The sequence below is a fragment of the Lipophrys pholis genome (genome assembly GCF_963383615.2).
Source record: "Lipophrys pholis genome assembly, chromosome: 21".
NCBI classification, from domain to species: domain Eukaryota; kingdom Metazoa; phylum Chordata; class Actinopteri; order Blenniiformes; family Blenniidae; genus Lipophrys; species Lipophrys pholis.
Window position 1 is genome coordinate 271,423 of NC_137649.1, and position 24,940 is coordinate 296,362.

A 24,940-nucleotide genomic window follows, 5' to 3' on the forward strand; every position below is an offset into this window, starting at 1 on the left:
CTGTTGGTAACATATTCAACTTTGCACACTGGTTATTCTTTTTATTTTTTGCGGCGCAACTTTCACGTTGGTCACGAAAGAGCAGAAATAAGGACCATGACTCGGGAGGAGATGCTACGGCCGTAACCGAACTGGGATGGGAGCTCGGTCTTTTTTATTGGATTTTTTTAAACATTTTAACGGTTTTACTTTTTTTTTTTTTTAAACTGCCTTGATCCTATCTGCTTTTATTTATTTTTCTGTTCTGACATTTCCCTATGTCACATGCTATTTCCTGACTGATCAAAGATTGAAGAATGAATGCGGGTATGTATGTAAATGTACACACTCAAAAACTACAAATGAATTGCTCCTTGTGTCGTCGGAATCTGAATCAAAACTTAAAAACAAGAAAAAGCTCCCAAAACAAGATAGTGGCCGGCTGGCTATAGCGGCCGGCTGGCTATAGCGGCCGGCTGGCTATAGCGGCCATAGTGGCTGGCCGGCCGTAGTGGCCGGCCGTAGGCCACAAGACAAGTGAACTCTCATTATTGAACAGGTGAATTGTAGTATATGACAATTGTAGGAAGTTGTTTGTTTTACCAAGCACAGTACGTGTCTCCTTGCAGAAGCTGGCGGGTCAGGAAGGCTGAGCACAGGCTTAAGGCTGCCCGGTCGTCTCCTTCAGACTCCAGGTTACAGATCATCTCCAACACCTCTCTGCAGTCCTCCTTCGCAAGCTGAACAGATCAATACCGCACCGACACAAGAGCTTGTTTTATTGGTGACAGCAGGTATCACACAATCCAGCATACAGCAGAAGGAAGAAATGCTTGAAAAGCTGACATGTTTTCACTTTATGCCACCTGGTGGATCAAGTATGTATGAGAAGAAAAATAAAACTGAAGCTCATAAAATCTTATCCAGTTTTCAGTGTAATAACGTACAAAATAAAATATCCTGACAGAAATATTCATCTGTAAATAGGTAATTTTATATTTTCAGTCCCTCTGAAAAGCTGCACTTTGTGAGCAGACGAGATGCGATGCTTCTAGGACTTGTACTATTAGCAGGTTTGTGTGTGTTGCGCAACAAACCACCAGAATAGTTTGGGCAATTCTCCAGTCAATTGAAATAAAAGTATTTTTCTTATCTTCGTGTTATTCTGACCACCGTTGGAGGGCAGGCATGAACTCCCATGACAACATGACATGGTGGAACCACGGTCAGATCAGAAGTGCTCACCTGGTCCATGAGCTGGTTCTGCTCTGAAGTAGCACAGAGGCAGACCAGATACATCTGCCTGAAGGAGCTGCTGCCCTGGAGGCTGGGGGCGTCTGCACAGGTCTTAGCCAGCAGTGCAGCCTTCAGCAGCTGCTGTTCCTTTATCAGCTGCTTCACTCTCATCTGCAGCAGCACCGGCCCCTCGCGCTGCAGGAACCGCGCAACTGAAATAGTAAAACACAGCAACACTCAACACTGGTGTGTAGGACGCACAGACACCAAACCAACAGATAAACAACCCCATGATTATCTTAGATATATGCCCAGTGTGAAAGATTAACGTGAACATAAATGGGAATAGCAATATTTGTGCAAGGCTGCAGGCTGGATGTGATGAAAGCGCCGAAAAATTTGTGTCTGGGAGTCGTGCGTGTTTATGTACATTTTTGTTGGACGTGAACTATCTTTTAGTTACTCAAAATGCCTGAGCGATGTGTGGCTGGGTTTGGTTCAATCAGTTTCCTGAACACTTGATGACACGCTGCTGCCACTCTGAAGATCATTTCAACAGGAGAATTCAAACAGACAAACTTTCAACTATACATTTTAATTGTAGGAGCTTATATTCAAACTTCAGGCAAATTAAACATTTTCTAGGCCAGTTCAAACAACTATTCAGTATTATCAGCATCTCTGAAACATGGATCAGCTCTGAGAAGGGAGCTGACTTTGAACTGGATAGATACGAATTCAACTACTTGAACAGAGAGGGGAAAGTTGGTGGAGGGAAATCTATATGTGTGGGTTTCCACTTGAAATATAAAGTGGTCAAGAAAAAGACAACTGCACTGAAAGATGCATTTGAATGTATAACAGTTGAACTCTGTATGAAAAGGAAAAAAAAGAGTAATTGTAAGCTGCATTTATAGAACACCAGGTTCCAACTCGGAAATCTTCAGGGATTGGGTTGAGGAAACATTTACAGCTTCGACTCAGGAGGTCTTGTTTATCTGTGGGGACTTTAACACTGATCTACTGAACCCAAATAATCACAAAACCACAATAGGAGTTTATTGATACACTGTACAGCCGGAGTCTTTGTCCTGGATTCAGATCACAAAGATCCATGTCAATGGCATCATTTGAAACAACTGAAGAAATGACCAGGGGCCCCATGTAAAAAACATTCCTAGGATTCCTACTAAAAATGTTTCTACTTCCAAAAGCTGAAAATGCCGTGTGCCACAAAAAGTTTGATCTATAAAACGGTGCATATGCACATCTGCAGGAACTTTCCTTTTCTAGAGCCAGTCCACCTGGAAGGTGACAGTTCAGGCCCCGCCCTCAACACGCCCACTGTCTACCATAAATGGTCAATGCAAAGTGCCTCGTCAATATTTTTGCATTTCATTCAACTTGTTGATCGCCAGCATTTGACACTAAATCCTGGAAGAAAAGACAAAGAAAAGGAATTTTACGGAGACAGAAATAGTCATGAGGAGGTGGAGATCAGGAGATGGTATTATCTGGTGTCAAAGTAGTGGAATCACTAATGAAAGAAAAAAACCATCGTCAGCGCCTCGTCACTGTTGGAAATAGTGTGAGAGTCCGAGAGAGACCAGTGACTGCAGAGGTGGAGGAGAAGAGTCTGATCTGAAGGTGGAGGCCAGAGGAGAGTGACATCATGGAGGTCAGAGAAGAGTGACATCATAGGGGCCAGAGGAGAGTGACATCATGTGGGGCAGAGGAGAGTGACATCACGGAGGAGAGTGACATCATGGGGGACAGAGGAGAGTGACTTCATGGAGGGCATACGAGAGTGACATCATGAAGGGCAGATGAGAGTCACATCATGGAGAGTGACATCATGGGGGGCAGAGGAGAGTGACATCATGGGGGCAGAGGAGAGTGACCTCATGGAGGTCAGATGAGAGTGACTTCATGGGGGGCAGAGGAGAGTGAAATAATGGGGGCCAGAGGAGAGTGACATCACAGAGGAGAGTGACCTCATGGAGGAGAGTGACATCATGGGGGGCAGAGGAGAGTAACATCATGGAGGGCATATGAGAGTGACATCATGAAGGGCAGATGAGAGTCACATCATGGAGGAGAGTGATATCATGGGGGGCGGAGGAGAGTGACATCCCGGAGGAGAGTGACATCATGGGGGGCAGAGGAGAGTGACATCATGTAGGCCAGAGGACAGCAACATAATGGAGGCCAGAGGAGAGTGACATCATGGGGGAGAGTGACATCACGGAGGCCAGAGGAGAGTGACATCATGGAGGAAAGTGACATCATGGAGGAGAGTGACATCATGGAGGAGAGTGACCTCATGGAGGAGAGTGACATCATGGAGGCCAGAGGAGAGTGACATCAGTGGACCGATAAAGTTCAGTTGTATCTGTTTATTAAATGTTTAAATAAATATTTGAACAGGAACTTGTAAAAAGGCTCAGGGGACTTTGTGTTTTATCCTCAGTCAATTGGCTGAGTGAGAGTTGCAGGCGGAGGGTGACGAGGAGGACGTCTGTCTCCAGCTCCAGAGTGTCCAGAGCTCATGGCGGTCCAGAGCATCTGCAGTGCAGCTTCATTCACGACTGTCACCATGCTATTTTTATGCTGACTCTGAAATTAGACTGATTATTACACACCTTGTCACAATTCATAATCCGTTCAATCCACCGCTCTGTATCATTGATAACACTGGTCAACAGCCAAAAACTTGTCTGGGTTACAGCTGAATAGAACGGCTTCGACCAGAAGATCTTGCAAAAATAAGCCCGACATTTTCGACTACTTCTGCGCCGAATACACTGTTGTCCCTAACAGAAATCCAGTCACAAGTTTCATAAAGCGTGCTGACGATGCTTATTTTGGTATGTGAGGTGGCATAGCTCGGTTGGTAGAGCGGTTGTCTTCCATGCTGAAGAGTCCTTGGGCAGGATACTGAACCCCAAACTGCCCCCATTGGAGTGACAATGCCTTGCATGGTGCATGGTGTGTGAATGTGTGTGTGAATGGGTGAATGTGATGAACCATGTAAAGCACTGGGGTTGCTGTCAGCGAAAAGGCGCTTCACAAGTGAGTCCATTTAACATTCAGTATTAAGCTTGGGATGCCACACCTGGTATGCAAGGCACCGACTGCCTGCGCCAAGACAAGAAGAGTTTGGGACTCCTATGGTTTCTCCTAAAAAGAGCTAAATGCTAAAGCTTTATCAATGTCTATTAATTTACAGAAATCAAAGTTTGTAACATATAATACAAAAAAAACTATTTCTGGCGAGAAATATTAACAAAAATCAACCGATAATGACATAAAATATAATCGATGCAATCAGAAGATCGGACTTTCTTCACAACAACTTGCATATCATTGATAACCAGTTCTACCCTCTGTATTACTGGTAACCAATCAGTTCTATCTGATCGATTATCAATAGCCCCGTTTCCACAGTGCCCCTTGGTGCAGGTCAGGTGGGGGTTGACTATCCGTAACCAGACCCGTATCAGTGCCGCGTTTCCATTACACGGGGAATGGTTTGAAATGTAGGCGGGGTTATGAACGGTTGTGTAATCATGCAGGATGTGACGCCATAATGGGAGGACATTTTCAAAAAAGTTTCCTGATTGCTGCAGAAGAACTGATTGGAAATGGCTGCTTGCTGGGAGAACAGCGGTTGTCACGGACCAATGAGCAGACGGCAGTGTTGAAGCTCCTCCAACTCATATCCGGCACATTGTGCCTGGTACCCCAAGTGGAGGGGTAGCGAGAAATGGTTACCAATGGTACCGGTTGGTAACGGTTCTGAGTCAGTAAAAACGCACAACAACCGGTTCCGACCTGACCCGTACCGGCACCAAGGGGCACTGTGGAAACGGGGTTATTGGTCACCAATCAGTTCTATCCTCTGTATCATTGGTAACCAATCAGTTCTATCCTCTGTATCATTGGTAACCAATCAGTTCTATCCTCTGTATTACTGGTAACCAATCAGTTCTATCCACTGTATCATTGATAATCAATCAGTTTTATCGGTGATAACCAATCAGTTCTACCCTCTGTATCATTGATAATCAATCAGTTCTATCATTGATAATCGATCAGTTCTATCCACTGTATCATTGATAACCAATCAGTTCTATCCTCTGTATCATTGATAATCAATCAGTTCTATCATTGATAATCGATCGGTTCTATCCACTGTATCATTGATAACCAATCAGTTCTATCCTCTGGATCATTAGAAGATGAAAGTTTGACATATGAACATGGTTCTACTGATTCAGTAGTACCGTCTCACTAAAGAAACATCTAGAACACTGCAGCTTGGCTGTTTATGATCACATGGATCAATAATTCTGATATGTGAAGACATTAAATGTTTGAGATGAATCTGGTTAAATTATCCACGTCAGCATCAGTACCGCCAGTTTCCTTGTCTCCACAATGTGCTGCTCAAGGTTCAAAGCTGGCATACCGGTACCAACATCCTTCAGCCAAGTTTATTTCTTTAAATCACAACCTTGAGTCACGTGACGCGGTTGGCAAGATGGCTGCCTCGGTAAAACGCTCCGTCAAGCAGTGTTTAATTTATCCTGAAAATTTTGTCCACGACCACGAACCAACGGACGTAGCGTGCCAGAAGACTGCATAACTGCACAAGGATGTCGAAACCAAAGAAGAGAGCGACCAGTGGCGATATTAAAAAGCATTTGCAGGCTCAAACAACATCCCAAGATGGCGACGATGTCGGGGCCACGTGTCCCGAACCGCTTCAATTTGACGTGGAGAAGAGGGTGGAGTGGCTGGAGGACGCGGACAAGATGATGAAAGCATCCTTGGAAGCTAACCCAGTAGCTACCAGGGCTGAGGTGGATGATCTTCGCGACAAACTTTGAGGATTTGGAAAACTGCAGCAGGCGTAATAATCTCCGGTTTGTGGGAATACCAGAAGGCAGCGAATCTGGAGACCTGACGGAGTTTGTTGGCAGGCTGTTACAATCGGTTCTCGACTGGGAAAACACCGTGAAGCTACCGGAGTTTGAACGGGCCCATCCAGCCCCCGCACCGCGGCCAAACCCCGGGGAGAGACCACGCACGATCCTGGTCCGGTTCCTGAGATCGGGGGACAGGGAGCTGGTTCTGCGAGCAGCACGGAGTAAAGGAGAGCTGCGGTGGGAAGGCAAGCGGATCATGATTTTTCCTGATTTTGCGAGAGCCACTCAGGCGAATTGGGAGCAATTCAGAGAGGCAAGAAGGTCCTTCATACTCGGAATGTAAAGTTTGCTCTGCTGTACCCGGCCACCCTGTGGATCGAGTGCAGCGGGGGCCACAAGAGCTTTAAAGACCCGAAACCAGTGATGGGCTTCGTTGAAAAAATGGAAGCTCAGTGACATTTGAACTTCACGCGAGTCTAACTGTGCAGAAATTACTTGGTTAATAGCGCCGGGCGCTACAGAGTTTCACATGATAATATATGATAAATTTGGTTGGTGGTGGACGGTTCCAAAGTATAATGTTGGTGGAGGTGATGGGTGAGTCACTCAATCGACGGATCACGGTCCAACAGGTGTGCTGTGTTGTTCTATTAGGCGCAGTGTTCAGGTTAATGCACCTTGTTTTGTTTTTTTTTTGGGGGGGGGGGGGAGACCAATGTTACAGTTTTGAAATAGGATAGAAAATATGGCTTTGTGTATGTGTACCGGGTTCTTTTCTTTTGTAATCTGTCTATATGTCATCTAGAATAAATAACGTGCATTTCACATCCTGGAGTGTGTAGGGACTCGGGCATTTAAATAAGCGGAAGAAAATGATGTCGGTACTGAAGTCCAAACAGTATGATATAGTATTTATGCAGGAAACACATTTATCCGGGTCAGAGTCGGATACATTATGCAGAGATCAGGTTGGTCATGTGTATAGTAGTGGGGACTCGGGTCAGAGTAGGGGAGTTATAGTTCTAATTAATAAAAAACTGTAGTTTAAATGTATTAAGGTATTTAAGAATACAGAAGGTAAGGTAATTATAATTTTGGCAGGAATACAGTTTCAACTGGTTACATTTAGTTAATATTTAAGCTCCAAATGGGGATGAGACAGATTTCTTTGGAGAGCTGGAGGCTAAAATTCAACATATGGGAAATGATCAAATTGTAATTGGAGGAGATTTTAAACTTAGTGATGGATCCAGTTCTGGACCGAAGGAGCTCCGTCAGGTGTAGCAGCAAGAAAGCTGCACAGACGGTCAAAAGTCTGGGTGAGAATTTGGGATTAATTGATGTGTGGAGAACTTTAAACCCAACCAACAGAGAGTACACCTTCTTCTCTGCTCCTCATAAGACCTTCTCTCCTATAGATTTCTATCTGATTTCCAAATCTCTTTTGAAGTCGGACATTACATGCTCAGTTGGGAGTATCTTGATATCAGATCATGCCCCAGTACTACTCGAGTTGCTTCCTGTTATTGAGAAGATTTGAATGCCAAGATGGAGGTTCAATTCTTCTTTACTGCAAGAAGTTGAATTCAGGTGAGGAGTCAAATTAACTCTTACATTGCTGTAAATGTTCCCACTGCGCCCTCTGCTGGAGTAGCTTGGGAGGCTCTCAAGGCAGTGGTAAGAGGGTTTGTCATACAATATGCATCACATAAGAAAAAGAAAAGTATTATGAAGCAGACGGAACTTGAAAGTAAAATTAAGAAATTGGAAACTGATTTGAAAAGGTGCTTAAATACTAATGGTCTCAGAGAATTAACTCAACTAAAATATGAATATAACTGTATCCTGTCTCAGAAAGTAGTTTTATCTTTTTAGGATGAGACAAAAATACTTTGAATCTGGGGACAAAATGAGGAAAGTATTGCCTCACGGCTTAAACCAGAGGGAAGTATCTTCACTGATCCCTGCAATCCGAGCCCCAGGAGGAGACCTCCTCACTAAATCTATTGATATTAATAATGCGTTTAAAGACTTCTATAGGTAGCTGTATACGTGGGACTGTAGTAATGATGATGAGAATATGAAAGAATTTTTTGAAAAATTAGACCGACCAAAATTATCCGAAGAACAAAAGAAAGATCTTGATTCCCCAATAACTCAGGAGGAAATTGTGAGAGTTATTAAAGGCTTACCAAATGATAAAGCTCCAGGCCCTGATGGGTATACGGCAGAATCTTTAAATGTTATGTGACCGAGTTAACTCCTCTACTATATGATATGTACATGGAATCATTTGAGAGCGGGGAACTACCTCAAACATTATCTCAAGCTCTGATTACACTCATTGTGATAAAAGACAGACCCAAATGAGTGCAAAAATTATCGGCCTATTTTTCTGATGTCTCTGGTCGCAAAGATATTCTCAAAAATTTTAGCCAATGGATTGGACAAAGTTATCCCCTCTCTAATACATAAAGACCAGGTGGGGATCATTACTAAATGAATCTGAACCGACAATATAAGAAGGTTTATTGATGTGATGTGGGCAGTTTCAGACTTGGACTCTCCAATGGTTGCTATTTCGCTTGATGCTGAAAAAGCTTTTGATCGGGTCCAGTGAGGGTATATGTTTACATTATTGGAAATTTTGGGATTTGGCAGGATATTTATCAGGTGGATACAATTATTATACTATCAACCAGAGGCCGCGGTTCAAACAAAGGGGTACATTTCTCCTTACTTTAGACTAAGCAGGGGAACCCGCCAAGGCTCACCACTCAGCCCGGGTTTGTTTTGCTTAGTATTAGAACCACTAGCAGCAGCAATACGACAGGAGGAGAACTTTTGCGGAATTGACGTCGAGGGATCTATTCATACATTGATGTTATACACGGACGATATTTTGCTGTTTGTATCGGATCCTCGGGTATCTATTCCTTCGATGTTTAATATAATTAACTCATTCTCCAAATGTTCAGGGTATAAAGTTAACTGGGCAAAATCAGAGGCCCTGCCATTGACAAAGGTTTGTCCCATAGCATTATTTGTTCCACAGCATTATTTGTTCCACAGCATTGTTTCAGGAGTGTAATTTCGCCTGGCCTAGGCGGGGTTTACAATATCTTGGCATTCTGTTTCCTCCTCATCTGGGTGACCTTATTAAAGTGAACTTTGACCCACTGATGCAAAAAATCTATGTCGATGTGAAACGCTGGTCATCATTGTCCTCATCTCGCTGGGGTCAGGTTAATGCACTTAAAATGAATTCAATTCCAAAACTCAACTATCTGCTACATTCTCTCCCCCTACAGATTCCTCTAAGTTATTTCAAAAAATTTGATATTATTTGCAAAGATTTTCTCTGGAATGGTACGCGCCCACAAATGCATCTTGGGAAACTTCAACAGCCTGTAGAAGCCTGGGACTCCCAAGACTACGCTTTTATTACTACACATACAGCTTGAGACACCTTGCACATTGAGCATTGCCTCCAGAAAGGGCCCCACCATGGCACTCCATAGAGCGATTGCTCTATGGAGTGCCATGGTGGGGATTTGCAGATTTGCAGCAGCACCTTTAGCATTAAGAAACTGTCTGTCAAGTAAAATTAGGAAGGGTGACAAATGCCACCCTATTATATCACATCTTCAGGAGATGTGGAAAAAAATTCTAAAGATTGTAGATGTTGACCCTTATCTAAATTGTACATCCAGTATTTGGCTGAATCCAAACGTTTGTATTAATAAAGTTTCCTTCTTGTGGACCGAATGGTTGGATAAAGGGATTGGCACTATGGGGGACTTGTACAGTGGGAATATAATTAAATCATTCGAGGATCTATCACAACACAATGGGCTGGGCAGGAACCACATGTTGAAGTATTTCAGATTTGTCATGCTTTGAAAAGAGTGTTTAGTTAACAGTATCAGGCCCCACAGACTGCAGATCAAGTAAATGCAATTTTCAAGATATTTGGGGGGGGGGGGGGGGGTTTGCAAGGATTACTATTGCAACAACACATCATCAGTAGGGTAAAACTAACCTGTCTCACGAATACAAATACTCGACAAATATTACAAGCGGTTGTTCAGCCTCGGTGAAAATAAAAACATGGCCTCTCTGAAATGAGTATGGGAAAACGATTTAGGGATTTATTTTGATGACCAGGATTGGGCAAAAATACGTGCCAATGGTCGTACTTTATCCAGAGACCTAAGAGTGAGACTAATGCAGTTTAAAATAGTACACCGCTTTTATTGGACACCAAGTAGATCATTTAGAATGGGGTTGCTAGATTCAACATTATGTTGGAAATGTAAACACTGTGATGGTACTTTAATACATACATGTGCTGTGGTCTTGTCCACAAATCCAATTGTTTTGAATGAGAATACATTATTTTATACAAAATGTATCAGGTGTACACTTGGATTTCTGTTCATCATTGTATGTTCTTGGATACTCAAAGGTTTTGCTGAACTTGCCCAATGCACTGAAGGACTGGACACACACTGTGATCAGGATTGGAAAACAAATTCTGCTCTCAGACACTGGAAATCTCCAGGAACTCCCCCATTTGATGAACGGACTGCTGAACTGTCAAAGGTTGCTGCTTATGAAAACATGTCTTACAGGATCACAAATAAGGTGCACAAAAATAAACAGGAATGGGGAAGATGCATTGCAATGATGATTGCATGAGGAAGGGATGAAGGTATGTCCACAACTATAAAACAGAACCTCAGGTTTTTTTTTTCCTGTTTTGCTTTATTTTTTGTTTATTTTATTTTATTTTATTTAGTACCAAAGCCATACAGAATGAGTCAATGGTCTCCCTCTTTTTGTTCTGTTGGGTGGGTGGGTGGGGGGGGGGGGGGGGGGGATTGTTTGTAGAGTTGTATACAAGCATTGATATGTATATATAATTGTGCATTGTTTGTGGGAAAAAAAAAAATCAAAAATGTAAATCAAAAAAAAAAAAAAATCACAACCTTTGCATGGGAAGTGACGTATGCATCTTTCAGTAGGGAAGCACCGATCAATGTTTTTTCAATTCTGATCCCGATACCTGAATTTGGATATCTGCCGATACTGATACTATTCCGATACCAGAGCTCTGTTTGCTTTAACATTACCATTATCATTATTGTTGATTTTATATGAGGCTGTAATAAACTCCTCTCTACAATAAAGTATGAAATGTACTAATGTATACATGTATTCTCTCAAAAGACAACTTGAGGTTAGTATCAGGACAGAAAAAGAAGCAGTACAAAGTATTTTTGTGGACAATGTGGGGGTCTGCGTGACGTCATCATCTCATAATAAACTAGTTCTATCTTTAAAAGCTCAGAATGACTATTAATCCCTGGGGAAATTCTTTAGCAAGGCAGCACCAACACAATGATGTCAGTGCTGTTCTCCTCGGAGAGCTGGTGTTTGAAAACGCTGACGTCTGGCTGCAGAGCGCCGCCCTGCTGGACTGTTGCTCTGCAAACATCGCACGTTGCCGTCTTGCTTTGCAATCGTCGCACGTTGCTGTTGCGTTGCAAACATCGCACGTTGCTGTGTTGCGTTGCAAACATCGCACGTTGCCGTGTTGCATTGCAAACATCGCACGTTGCCGTGTTGCTTTGCAAACATCGCACATTGCCGTGTTGCTTTGCAAACATCGCACATTGCCGTGTTGCGTTGCGAACATCCATGTGTGTCCATCCGTGTTGCTTTGTGGTGTTTTGAGTGTAAAATGCGTCCAAACAGCAACATGTTGCCATGAAAAGTTGGATAGCACAGTGCTACTTCCCTAGCCTGCTCGCTGGCTGCAAACTGTGGAATGGATTTCCTGACTCATTCCTCCTGGTCTCATTGAGACCCGCCTCCCTTCAGGAAATCCAGTCCACAGTTTGCTGGCAGCGAGCAGAGCAGCAGCAGGGAAACACTGTGGATCATTTCAGCAACAGTGAAGCAGACCAGGATCATGGAGCAGAAATCTCTGCAGGTTGGATCACAAATTTCTGATCCGTGAAATATGTTGATATCGGAGCCCGATCCCGATACTGGATGGGATCGGACCCATCGCTAGTTATAACTACATTTTAGTGGTAAAGAGGGGTTATAACTACATTTTACTGATAGGAGGGTTCAATTTCAATTCAACTTTATTTACATAGCACCAATTAAAACACAGTCATTTGTAGGAGCTTTTAACAGAGAAAGGAGAGAAAAAACCAACAAATCCACATGAGCAGCAGATTTATTTGCGACTGAGGAAAGAAAAACTCCTCTAACAGGAAGAAACCAGAGTCAGAGGTGGAAGCCTTCTGCTGGCTGGTTGGGGTGAGTGGACAGAGGAGAGGAAGGGATAGAATAGACAGAGAGATACATTGATGGGGATACAAACCTGAAAGCTCTGCCTCCATTCTACTTTTAGAAAAGCTAGGAACCTCCAGTAAGCCAGCACTCTGAGAACCAATTGTTCTTCTGGGGAGATCTGGGACTAGCAGTTCTTTAAGATATGATGGAGCCTGGTTGTTAAGAGCTTTCTAAGTTAGAAGGAGGATTTTAAATTCTCTTCTAGATTGAACAGGGAGCCAATGAAGCGAGGTTAGTATTGGAGTGAGCTGATCTCTGATGCTGGTTCTTGCCAGGACTCTGGCTGCAGCATTTTGAATCAGTGGAAGACTTTTGAAGCAGTTATTGTTTCACCCTGATAATAGGGAGTTACAATAGTTACTCTGGAAGTAACTAATGATGGATTACTTTTTCACCATCACTGAGTCAGCATGTTTCTAATGTTGGAAATATTCCGGAGGTGAAAAAAGGCAGTCCTGCAGATTTGTTTAATGTGGGAGTTGAGGGACAAATCCTGGTCCATAAGAACTCCCAGGTTCCTCACAGTGGTACTGGAGGACAAAGTAATACCATCTAGTGGTAGTAGATCTTTAGATCATTTCTCTCTCACATGTTTTGGGACAAATATAATAATTTCAGTTTTATCAGAGTTCAGAAGCAGAAAATTATGGCTCATCCAACCTTTATGTCTTCAAGACAAGCTTCTAGTTTAGAACGTTGGTTATTATCCTCTGGTTCCACAGATAAATAGATTTGTGTGTCATCAGCATAACAATGGAAGTTCATGGAGTGTTTTTTAATAATATTCCCTACAGGAAGCATGTATAAAGTAAAAAGTATAGGACCTAAGACAGAACCCTGTGGAACTCCACGTTTAACTTCAGTCTGGACTAAAGAGTTATCGTGAACATGAACGAAGTGGAACCTGTCTGATAAATATGATGGGAACCAATTTAGTGCTGTACCTTTAAGCCCGATGATGTGTTCTAGTCTCTGTAGTAGGATGTTCTGATCAATAGTATCAAATGCAGCACTGAGATCTAATAGGACCAGAACAGAGACCAGTCCTTTGTCTGAGGCTACGAGAAGATCATTAGTAACTTTGACCAGAGAGTCTCTGTGCTATGATGAGCTCTAAAAGCTGATTGGAAAGTCTCAAGAAGGTCCTTTTTGTTTAAGTGGTCACATAACTGATTTGTAATCACTTTTTCTAGGATTTTAGAAATAAAAGAAGGTTGGATATTGGCCTGTAACTTGCTAAGACATCTGGGTCAAGGTTAGGGTTTTTAAGAAGAAGTTTAACAACAGCAACCTTAAAGGCTTGTGGTACATAACCTGTTATTAGAGATATGTTGAGCTGATCTAGTATTGATGTACTAATCAGGTTAATCTGATCTAGTATTGATGTACTAATCACAGGGGAAAATATCTTTAAACAGTTTAGTGGGGATTGGATCTAGTGGGCAAGTTGTTGGTTTAAATGAATCCCCGATTGAGGAGAACTAAAGGACTGCTATATAGGGAGGAAGCTCAATAAGTCGAAATCAGGCTCCACTATCAAGTCTGAAGATATGGTTGATCGATCTGAGACTGCAGTGGGCAGTGAGTCTTTAATTTGATCCCTAATAGTTAGGATTCTGTCATTAAAGAAGTTTACAAAGTCATTACTGCTCAAAGTTAAAAGGATATGAAGTTCTACAGAGCTGTGACATTTTGTCAGCCTGGCTTTAGTACTGAAGAGAAATCTAGGATTGTTCTTGTTTTCTTACTATTGAGGAGGAATAGGAGGTATTTTGAGTTTTGAGCAAATATTTTTTATAGATTAACAAACTCTCTTTCCAGGCTGTTCAAAATACTTCCAACTTCTGTAGGGGTTATAACTACATTTAACTGATAGAGAGGAGGGTTATAACTACATTTAACTGATAGGAGGATTATAACTACATTTTACTGCTAGGGAGGAGGGTTAGAACTACATTTTACTGATAGAGGCGGGTGATAACTACATTTTACTGATAGAGTCGGGTGATAACTACATTTTACTGATAGACAGGAGGGTTATAACTACATTTTACTGATAGGAGGATTATAACTACATTTTACTGCTAGGGAGGAGGGTTAGAACTACATTTTACTGCTAGGGAGGAGGGTTAGAACTACATTTTACAGATAGAGGCGGGTGATAACTACATTTTACTGATAGGATTATAACTACATTTTACTGATAGGAGGATTATAACTACATTTTACTGATAGACAGGAGGGTTATAACTACATTTTACTGATAGGAGGATTATAACTACATTTTACTGATAGAGAGGAGGGTTATAACTACAGTTTACTGATAGAGAGGAGGGTTAGAACTACATTTTACTGATAGAGAGGAGGGTTAGAACTACATTTTACTGCTAGGGAGGAGGGTTAGAACTACATTTTACTGATAGAGGCTGGTGATAACTACATTTTACTGATAGAGGCGGGTGATAACTACATTTTACTGATAGAGAGGAGGGTTAGAACTACATTTTACTGATAGACAGGAGGGTTATTACTACATTTTACTGATAGAGAGGAGGGTTATAACTACATTTTACTGCTAGGGAGGAGGGTTAGAACTACATTTTACTGTTAGGAGGGTTAGAACTACATTTTACTGTTAGGAGGAGGGTTAGAACTACATTTTACTGTTAGGAGGATTATAACTACATTTTACTGATAGGAGGATTATAACTACATTTTACTGCTAGGGAGGAGGGTTAGAACTACATTTTACTGCTAGGGAGGAGGGTTAGAACTACATTTTACAGATAGAGGCGGGTGATAACTACATTTTACTGATAGGATTATAACTACATTTTACTGATAGGAGGATTATAACTACATTTTACTGATAGGAGGATTATAACTACATTTTACTGATAGAGAGGAGGGTTATAACTACATTTTACTGATAGAGAGGAGGGTTATAACTACAGTTTACTGATAGAGAGGAGGGTTAGAACTACATTTTACTGATAGAGAGGAGGGTTAGAACTACATTTTACTGCTAGGGAGGAGGGTTAGAACTACATTTTACTGATAGAGGCTGGTGATAACTACATTTTACTGATAGAGAGGAGGGTTAGAACTACATTTTACTGATAGACAGGAGGGTTAGAACTACATTTTACTGATAGAGAGGAGGGTTAGAACTACATTTTACTGCTAGGGAGGAGGGTTAGAACTACATTTTACTGCTAGGGAGGAGGGTTATAACTACATTTTACTGATAGAGAGGAGGGTTATAACTACATTTTACTGCTAGGGAGGAGGGTTAGAACTACATTTTACTGTTAGGAGGGTTAGAACTACATTTTACTGTTAGGAGGGTTAGAACTACATTTTACTGTTAGGAGGGTTAGAACTACATTTTACTGATAGAGGCGGGTTAGAACTACATTTCACAGATAGAGGCGGGTGATAACTACATTTTACTGATAGGATTATAACTACATTTTACTGATAGGAGGATTATAACTACATTTTACTGATAGGAGGATTATAACTACATTTTACTGATAGGATTATAACTACATTTTACTGATAGGAGGATTATAACTACATTTTACTGATAGGAGGATTATAACTACATTTTACTGATAGAGAGGAGGGTGATAACTACATTTTACTGATAGGGAGGAGGGTGATAACTACATTTTACTGATAGGAGGATTATAACTACATTTTACTGATAGACAGGAGGGTTATAACTACATTTTACTGATAGACAGGAGGATTATAACTACATTTTACTGATAGAGAGGAGGGTTATAACTACATTTTACTGCTAGAGAGGAGGGTTATAACTACATTTTACTGCTAGGGAGGCGGGTTAGAACTACATTTTACTGATAGAGGCGGGTGATAACTACATTTTACTGATAGAGGCGGGTGATAACTACATTTTACTGATAGAGAGGAGGGTTAGAACTACATTTTACTGATAGACAGGAGGGTTATAACTACATTTTACTGATAGGAGGATTATAACTACATTTTACTGATAGAGAGGAGGGTTATAACTACATTTTACTGCTAGGGAGGAGGGTTAGAACTACATTTTACTGTTAGGAGGGTTAGAACTACATTTTACTGATAGAGGCGGGTTAGAACTACATTTCACAGATAGAGGCGGGTGATAACTACATTTTACTGATGGGAGGATTATAACTACATTTTACTGATGGGAGGATTATAACTACATTTTACTGATAGGATTATAACTACATTTTACTGATAGAGAGGAGGGTTATAACTACATTTTACGGCTAGGGAGGAGGGTGATAACTACATTTTACTGATAGGATTATAACTACATTTTACTGATAGGAGGATTATAACTACATTTTACTGATAGGAGGATTATAACTACATTTTACTGATAGAGAGGAGGGTTATAACTACATTTTACTGATAGAGAGGAGGGTTATAACTACATTTTACGGCTAGGGAGGAGGGTGATAACTACATTTTACTGATAGGAGGATTAGAACTACATTTTACTGATAGGAGGATTAGAACTACATTTTACTGATAGAGAGGATTATAACTACATTTTACGGCTAGGGAGGAGGGTGATAACTACATTTTACTGATAGGAGGATTATAACTACATTTTACTGATAGAGAGGAGGGTTAGAACTACATTTTACTGATAGAGGCGGGTGATAACTACATTTTACTGATGGAGGGTTTATATATTTATATTATATTATATATACATACATATATATTTAGATATATTTTTATTCCATATAGGGTTTGGGTGTGAACAGGCATATTGGGAAGGGGAGCCGTGTGTGTGTGTGTGTGTGTGTGTGTGTGTGTGTGTGTGTGTGTGTGTGTGTGTGTGTGTGTGTGTGTGTGTGTGTGTGTGTGTGTGTGTGTGTAAAGGGATTTTGGATATGTATGTGATTGCACAAAATGTAACATGCCTGAAATGAACTAAAAAATTTTTTCGGAGTGCAGGAAACTGGACTTGTGGATCATTTGGAATTATTTTCAAGCAGTGGCGAGAAGTGAAGAAGCTGCAGCCATTTCCACACAAATGCTTTTCAGATGTTTTCAGAACTCACCTTGATCTGTCTGCAGGCTCTGGTTGGACAGCAGGCCCTGCAGGACATTGCTGGTCCAAACACCGTCATACTGGCCTAACGTGGACAGCAGTGCCAGCTGAGCGAGCCCATTCTCCTCGAGCTTATTATGAGCAAACTGCACACAATAGACCACAGAATAACAATGTTTAGTCTGCCGTTTGTCTGGGTTTTTCAGGCAAATGCGAATCAACTTAGTGAAAATAGCCAAGAATCAAATGCATGGTATGAAGTAAATACAGTATACTGAAAAAAACTGAAATCTGAGCACTATGTTAGCGACAATAGTGACATATATGTATGATAACAGGATTTTGCATTAAGAAAACCAAGCAGCGAGTTTAAGTAGTGGCAATCCAGATGCTTACCTGCACAGACTGCTTGAATTGTTGCCAGACGCCATCTGGGATGTCCTTCAGGGAGAGCAAGAGCTCCAGAAAGCTCCTGCAGAATGAACCACCAACAAATCCTTAAACTTCTGCTCAACGGAGTGACTTGTAAATGAAGCTGGGAGTTACTTCTCCAGCAGTGCCGTCTAAGGCCCCGTTTACATGACAGCGTTTCACCTAATCCGTTAAAAAAAAAGGAGTGCGTTTCCACTGCAGCAGTGGACACAGAGACAAGGATGTAGTTAGTATGCCGGGCCACAGTTGCTTGATTTTGTAATGAAATTACACAGACGTGTGCAGAGAATAATACACTATAAACGTCAAGAAAATGGAGAGAACCCGACATCTGCATCGACTGATGACACATCAGACGCTATCTGGGAGAGTCTGAACTATAAAACTACTGATCTGGAGGATAAAACTAGAATACTGACCGAGTAATACCACTACGGGTCGGCCATGTTTGTTTACAACTGGATGAGCAGGAGGGAGGGGGAGATGAGCAGTAACAGGCTCTGTAGCCTCCATCAGTCTCTGCAGGAGGGAATAGCAGCCATGAAAGAATCCCTCCACCTTGGGAGCCGGGATAAACACTTTGCAGATAGAGTGGATCAGAACACCGGTGTCGTGGAAACGGACCCCCCAAAAGGGAAGGAAGTTTAGCGGTATTCATTGTTGTGTGAACGGGGCCTATATAATAAGCATTAGAGATTTTATCTAGTGTGTGATAGTGGGTGATGTACTCACAGTGAGAGCCTCTCCACCACCAGAGGGACGTTTTCACACTGCAGGGACAGGTACTGAGAGGCCTGGGCATAACTCAGCAGGGCCACGATGTACACTTCTACCAGTGGCAAAGGCTGTTCCTCCATCTTCCAACGACCGGCATACTCCAGCAGCGTCTGCAGGTGGAGAGGCAGTCTGTCACCAACAACTTCAAGTCAAGTCAAATTTATTCATATAGCACTTTAAAACAGCTGTGGTTGAAGCCAAAGTGCTTCACATAAAAGACAAAGTTAAAACAAATTACAATAGAAGAGTAAAAACAGTAAAAACAAACAATAAGATTGGCAACAATACAACCAGGCAGACATGGTTAAAAGCCAAGGAATAAAATCGGGTCTTAAGATTAGTTTTAAAAGTGGGGGGCGGGGGGGGGGGGGGGGTTGTCTGACAGGCAGTGGAGCTCATTCCGCAACAGAGGGGCTGCAACAGAAAAGGCTCTATCCCTTCTGAGCTTTGGTTTGGACCTCGATACCTCCAGAAGAAGCTGATCAGCTGACCGGAGGAACCAAGCAGGGGTGTAGGGGTGGAGCAGCTCAGAGAGGGAGGGCGGGGCCAGACCATTCAGAGATTTAAAAACAAAGTAAAATGAATTCTAAAATCCACAGGCAGCAAGTGGAGAGAAGCCAGAATGGAGTTCTGTGCTCCATCTTACCTGCTCCAGATAGAAGGTGTCCTGCAGCGTTCTGGACTAACTGGAGACGAGCGAGGGAGGACTGGCTGACTCCAACATAAAGTGCGTTACAGTAATCCAGCCAGGGTGGAATAAAAACCTGGATTACCGTGTCAAAGTGCTGCTGTGCCAGAATGGTCTTCACCTTTACCGGCTGAGGTGGAAGAAGCTGGACTGAACCACTGTCCTCATCTGAGTCCAGTTTAAAATCACTGTCCATTCTAAAACCTAGCTTTAAAACCACTGGCTCCACATGTGGAGCCAGGGGACCCAGGTCAAAAAGAGGGGCTTCACAGGAGTCACTGGGCCCGAACACCATCACCTCAGTTTTCATTAAAACTTAGAAAGTTAAAAGACATCCAGGCTTTAATGTCCTCAAGGCCTGACAGAAGAGGAGACAGTGAGGAGGCATTTTTCTTATTAAGCGGGACATAAATCTGGCTGTCATCCACAGAGCAGTGAAAAGAGATGCCGTGTCTCCTGAGCACTGAACCCAGTGGAAGAAGGTACTGGGGCAAAAGCAGGGGCCCTAAAATGGATCCTTGTGGAACCCCATATGTGAGAGGAACAGAGGAGGATTCAGAGCCTGCAAGGCTAACACATGGTTCTGTCTGCGAGATAGGACTTATACCAGGCCAGAGCAGTACCACGGATGCCCACCAGGTGCTGCAGCCGGGACATCAAGATGTCATGGTCCACAGTGTGGAATGCAGCAGTCAGGTCCAGCAGAACCACCACCATCATTAGCCTGGAGGATGTCATTTTTTATTTTTTTTTCTTCTCTCTAGAAGTTGGCATGGCTGCCGTACACGACCGGGGGGGAATGCACAAAGAGAGAGAGAAGAGAAGACAGAGGAGAAAGTTGAGGGGGGAGGGGGGAAGGGGATAACATACAATATCCTTGTTGTGCTACATATATTATTTGCAGTTATCACACTGATCCAAATACTTACCAACTGTTTTTGGATTAAACCAGCCTGAGCAGCTCTATCTAGACAGTAAAATGATTTCTTAGATTAACCAGCCTGAGCAGCCCTATCTTGGCAGTCAGATGATTTCTTAGATTAACCAGCCTGAGCAGCTCTATCTAGACAGTAACGTGAAGCAGGAACATGAATTAACAAAGAGGCAACAACAAAAGAGGAACATGATTTTTAAAGTTTGAGCAAATGATGACAGAGAACAAGCAACTTCAGAAGCACCTTCCGTGAGGAGTGGAAGTGTGTGTGGCTTGTCCACTGGGTGTGTCCGGAACTGTTGTGGGGGGACCCGTGGCGACACCCCGGGGTCCGAGGCCATCGGGCCCGGACACCGCCACCCCGGCAGACGGCAGCCCCCCAGGCCAGGGGAGACCCCAGCGAACCACCCCAGAGAGCCACGCCCCCGCCCAAAAAGCACCCGACGGAGAATGCAGAGAGGAATCCCCCCCAGGCAAGAGGGGCCCACAAGAGAAGGATAAAGGGCACAGGGCCCCAGGCCCCGACCCAAGCCGCCAAGCCGAGAAAAGGCCGGAGCAGGGCCCCCGGGCCGAGCGGGCCGAGAGCCCCCCCAACCCCGGCGGCGAGTTCCGTCGCACCCTCGGGGCAGGGAGGGTTCTGACGGGTTCTGACAGGTCCCCCCGTCGCTAGGACCTTGGCCCAGCTGGACTCCCCGCGCTGCCCCACCCCACCCCCGAGCGGCCGGCCTAGGACCCGGGGAGCCACACCCCCCCCCCCCCCCCCCCAACAAGGCGCCGTAAGGGGACCCGGGTAGGGAGCCCCCACCCCACCCAACGGCCAGACAGCAGAGTCTGAGACCCGCAGAGCCCAGCCGGAGGCCAGTGGCCAGGGCACCCCCCCTCATTCGCCCACACACACACAGCCCCACACCCCCACGGATGCCCACCAGGTGCTGCAGCCGGGACATCAAGATGTCATGGTCCACAGTGTGGAATGCAGCAGTCAGGTCCAGCAGAACCACCACCATCATTAGCCTGGAGGATGTCATTAAAAACCCTGAGCAATTCTGACTGTGTGCTGCGCAAGGGTTTAAAACCAGACTGGAAAACTTCTAGAACATTGTGCTCCCCCATGTAGTCCTTAAGCTGTGCGTGGACAATCTTCACTAGAATGTTTGAGATAAAAGGCAGCTGGAGAACGGCCTAAAATCAGCCAAGACAGCCTGGTTCAGCCCTGGTTCTTTAAGAAGGGGCTGAACCACTGCATATTTAAAGGGGACATATCATGCTAAATCCACTTTTTTAGCCCTTAAATGCATTTTGTTGTATATTTAGAGTGTTTAGAAGTACAGAAAAGTTCAAAGTAGTCTCTTCAGGTGCTCCGTTGATATCTTTATATTCTGTTTTGGTCATATTTTGCGATCGGTTTCGATTTTTCTATTCTCTATTACGTTTTTTGAACTATTACGTCACAGTATTAGCAGCGGAACTGCCAAATTAGGACATCGACACTTCGAGCAATCCGCCATTTTTGTTTCTCGCTGCGATTTTGTAGTCCAACCGAAGTTACGAGAGGATAAGTCGAACTGTTCGGTTGTTGGATGTAGTAACCCACAAGCTTCGTTACACTGTCTCCCAGCATCAGAACCTTTTCGAAGTGCCTGGTTGAGTTTTATTTTTCACAGAAATGTACCCACATTTGTGGGTAAGGTCATTTTTGTGTGCGCGAATCACTTCAAGAATGACTGCTTCAGCAACCTCCGCCAGTATAAAGAAGGATTTGCCGAAAGACTTGGTCTGATTGAGCGGTCAGTTCCTTCTATCTATGGAGACGACGAACAGAGCACTTCGGTAAGCTGTATATAACGCTAAAAAGTGTGATGATAAGACGTCCCTGTCATTGTTTTGTTAGCATTAGCAGTTGCAACGTCTTCATATGTTAGCGCTGTGTGCTCGTTTTAGATTATAATGTAACTTCTGTGTTAAATAGTCGTTGTAATACAGGCAGTATTGTAGTAGTGGGCATGGATGGAGAAGTTAGTGTAAATATAGTAACACACCATTGCGTTACATCCATATGAAGACGTTGTTCTTCAGGTGCATCATGGTCATTTTCATCTTGCTCCGCCGGGTCCGACTCTGGCTCCAACATGTATGGCTGGATGGACAAATCTTCCGTTGTTGACATTTTGTAAATAATGTGTGAATATAAAGTTTCTGCGCCGCTAGATAATTGTATCTGTTCTATCAAACTACAAAGATGGCCGAACAGGGTGGAGTTGAACCAAGTGTCACCTCTGCAACCTGGAGAGGAGGCGGGGTATGAAGAGACCGCCCCAAAACGAGTTGCTCTCAGGAGCACATCAGAAAAGGGGCCTGTGGAGCTCTAATAATGAGGAATTCAGACCCAAGCATTGCAGTTCCGCTTTATATAGACCACAACTGTGTGACTTATATGTAAAAAGGAAGGATTTAAAAGCATGATATGTCTCCTTTAAAAAGAACAGGAACACCAGACGAAAGACTGCAGTTAATAATAGTGAGGATGAGCTGCCCTGTGCTGTGGAAGGTTTCTTTAAAAAAAATGAGGAGGGACACCATCTCGGGGGAACCTGAGGGCTTCATATGTGCAACCACATCCTCTAAAAGTGACAATGTCACTGAAGTCACTGGCTCCAACTTGTCAATGCATCCAGACAAGGAGCAGAACCAGAGAGATCAGAGCCAGGAGCTGGAACCAGGGCCCTGATGGAAAGAACCTGCTCAATGAAATAATGCAGGAAGTTCTCACACGTTTCAGGGGAGGATTCCAGGAAAACAGACTGTGGGCCATTTAAAACAGAATCAATGGTCCTGAAAAGCAGGTGTGAGTCGTGGCAGTTTTCCAGATTCATTGTGCTCCCTTTTAGCATCTTTTACAGTGTTCTGATATTTGATCCAGCTCTCCTTTAAGATTTGTAAGGAAACATGCAGCTTGTCCTTCTTCCAGCTGCGCTCAGCTCTGCGACACGCCTGTCTGACTTCCCGGGTTCTACCATTGAACCAGGGCTCAGGTTTGGCTTGAGGCTGCCTCGTTTTTAATGGAACCACAGAGTGCAGAATGGTTGTGCAGGAGGAGTGAAACCAAGAACTGAGCTCCTCTGCATCAGTAAATTCAGGAAGAACACAGAGCTGGTTGAACGCAACAGAGAAAAGACCAGCAGTGGAAGGGTTAAAAGTAGGACAGAGTTGAGCAAGAGCACGGTTTCTAACTGCAGCGCGGGACAAGCTAATATCAAATAAGACAGGCAGAGGAACAGACAGAACATTGTCACATATTACCAGGTTCCTCACAGACAGACCATGACAGCGTACCAGATCTAAAGTATGCCCACGTTCCTGTGTGGAGCCAGACTCACACTGAACAAGGTTCAAAGTGTCAGTAAGATTTAAAAAGTCCTTCACAAGAGGTTTATCAGGACAACAAACATGTATGTTAAAATCTCCAACGACAAGAACACGATGGTATCTGGGCATGAGTCCAGCCAGAAAATCAGAGAAGTCCTTCATAAAATCCTTAGGGTGTTTGGGTCGTCGGTAGATGACTGCGTACAGAACCGGGTCGAAGCGGCCCACTTCAAATAAAGTCAGCTCGAAGCTGGAGAAGGACGATACAGCGCACTGCTTCCATTAGAAACAGTCGCCGCACCACCTCCACGACCCGATGTCCGCGGGGAGCTGAGGTAGGAGCAACCAGCCGGTACCAGGTCGTTAAAGGAGCTGCACTCACCGGCACCGATCCAGGTCTCCGTCAGGCAGAGGAAGTCCATAGCCCTGGAGTTGAAGAAGTCCCTCAGGATCAAGGTTCTGTTTGCCAGCGATCTGGCATTCACCAGTCCTGTAGACCGGCAGATCGGGGAACCCGGCGCAGCGTCCTCGGGTTGCAGGGATTCACCCCACACTGGCGGAGGAGTCGAGGATAGGGGGGGCCACGGGGAGAGTGTCCATCATCCAGGCCAGCAACGGGTACCACAGATGTGCCGATGGGATCCAGGAAACGCCGGGGCAAAAAGAAGGAGCGGAATAATCCATTACTTGTCCGGGAGATGGAAAAAGACATTCAGGAGGGCTTTCAGCTTTGCCAGCCGGCCGCTGCGTTTGACATGGCGGTGGGGATGCTTTTGCCGGGGGAGTAATGCCGAGGTCCTGCACAGGTGAGCCGGGACTCCCGATAAAGGCGGGGGCAAGGTTTTGTGCCCGCCGTGGTTGAATACAGCAAGATCACCGACATTGTTTCAGAGATCTACAAGAAATTAGCAGTCATAGACCAGTAGAGACTCGCCCTGGAGAGTGCCAAATATTAAAAACACAAAAAATACAAGAAAAACTGAACGCAGCAGACGGCGAGCCACATACACCGGCGCCATCTTGGAGGTCAGGTTAAGAGGCAACTTCAGACACAGTCACCAGAGGTGAGCAGGTAAATCCAGCAGGAGCAAAGGCCAACAAGACTTTTTGTGAAAAGTTGGGTAGGAGCTACAGCACTTTCT

The 24,940-nt window shown here is 43.7% G+C and overlaps 1 protein-coding gene across 2 annotated transcripts in view; it reads right to left on the reverse strand.

Moving 5' to 3' along the window:
- The window catches only part of znf292b (zinc finger protein 292b), a 40,797-nt gene that overhangs the window by 12,944 nt on the left and 2,913 nt on the right, over positions 1-24,940 (reverse strand). The window contains exons 2-6 of one of the 2 annotated variants that reach the window (XM_080490599.1): positions 18,766-18,920; positions 17,998-18,073; positions 17,612-17,747; positions 1,225-1,427; positions 583-719 (exon numbers count right to left, since the gene is read on the reverse strand). In XM_080490599.1, coding sequence (XP_080346725.1) covers positions 583-719; positions 1,225-1,427; positions 17,612-17,747; positions 17,998-18,073; positions 18,766-18,920 — 707 coding nt within the window. Of the gene's footprint in view, positions 1-50; positions 720-1,224; positions 1,428-17,611; positions 17,748-17,997; positions 18,074-18,765; positions 18,921-24,940 lie in introns of those variants that run through there. The other variant, XM_080490600.1, reaches the window with a different exon arrangement.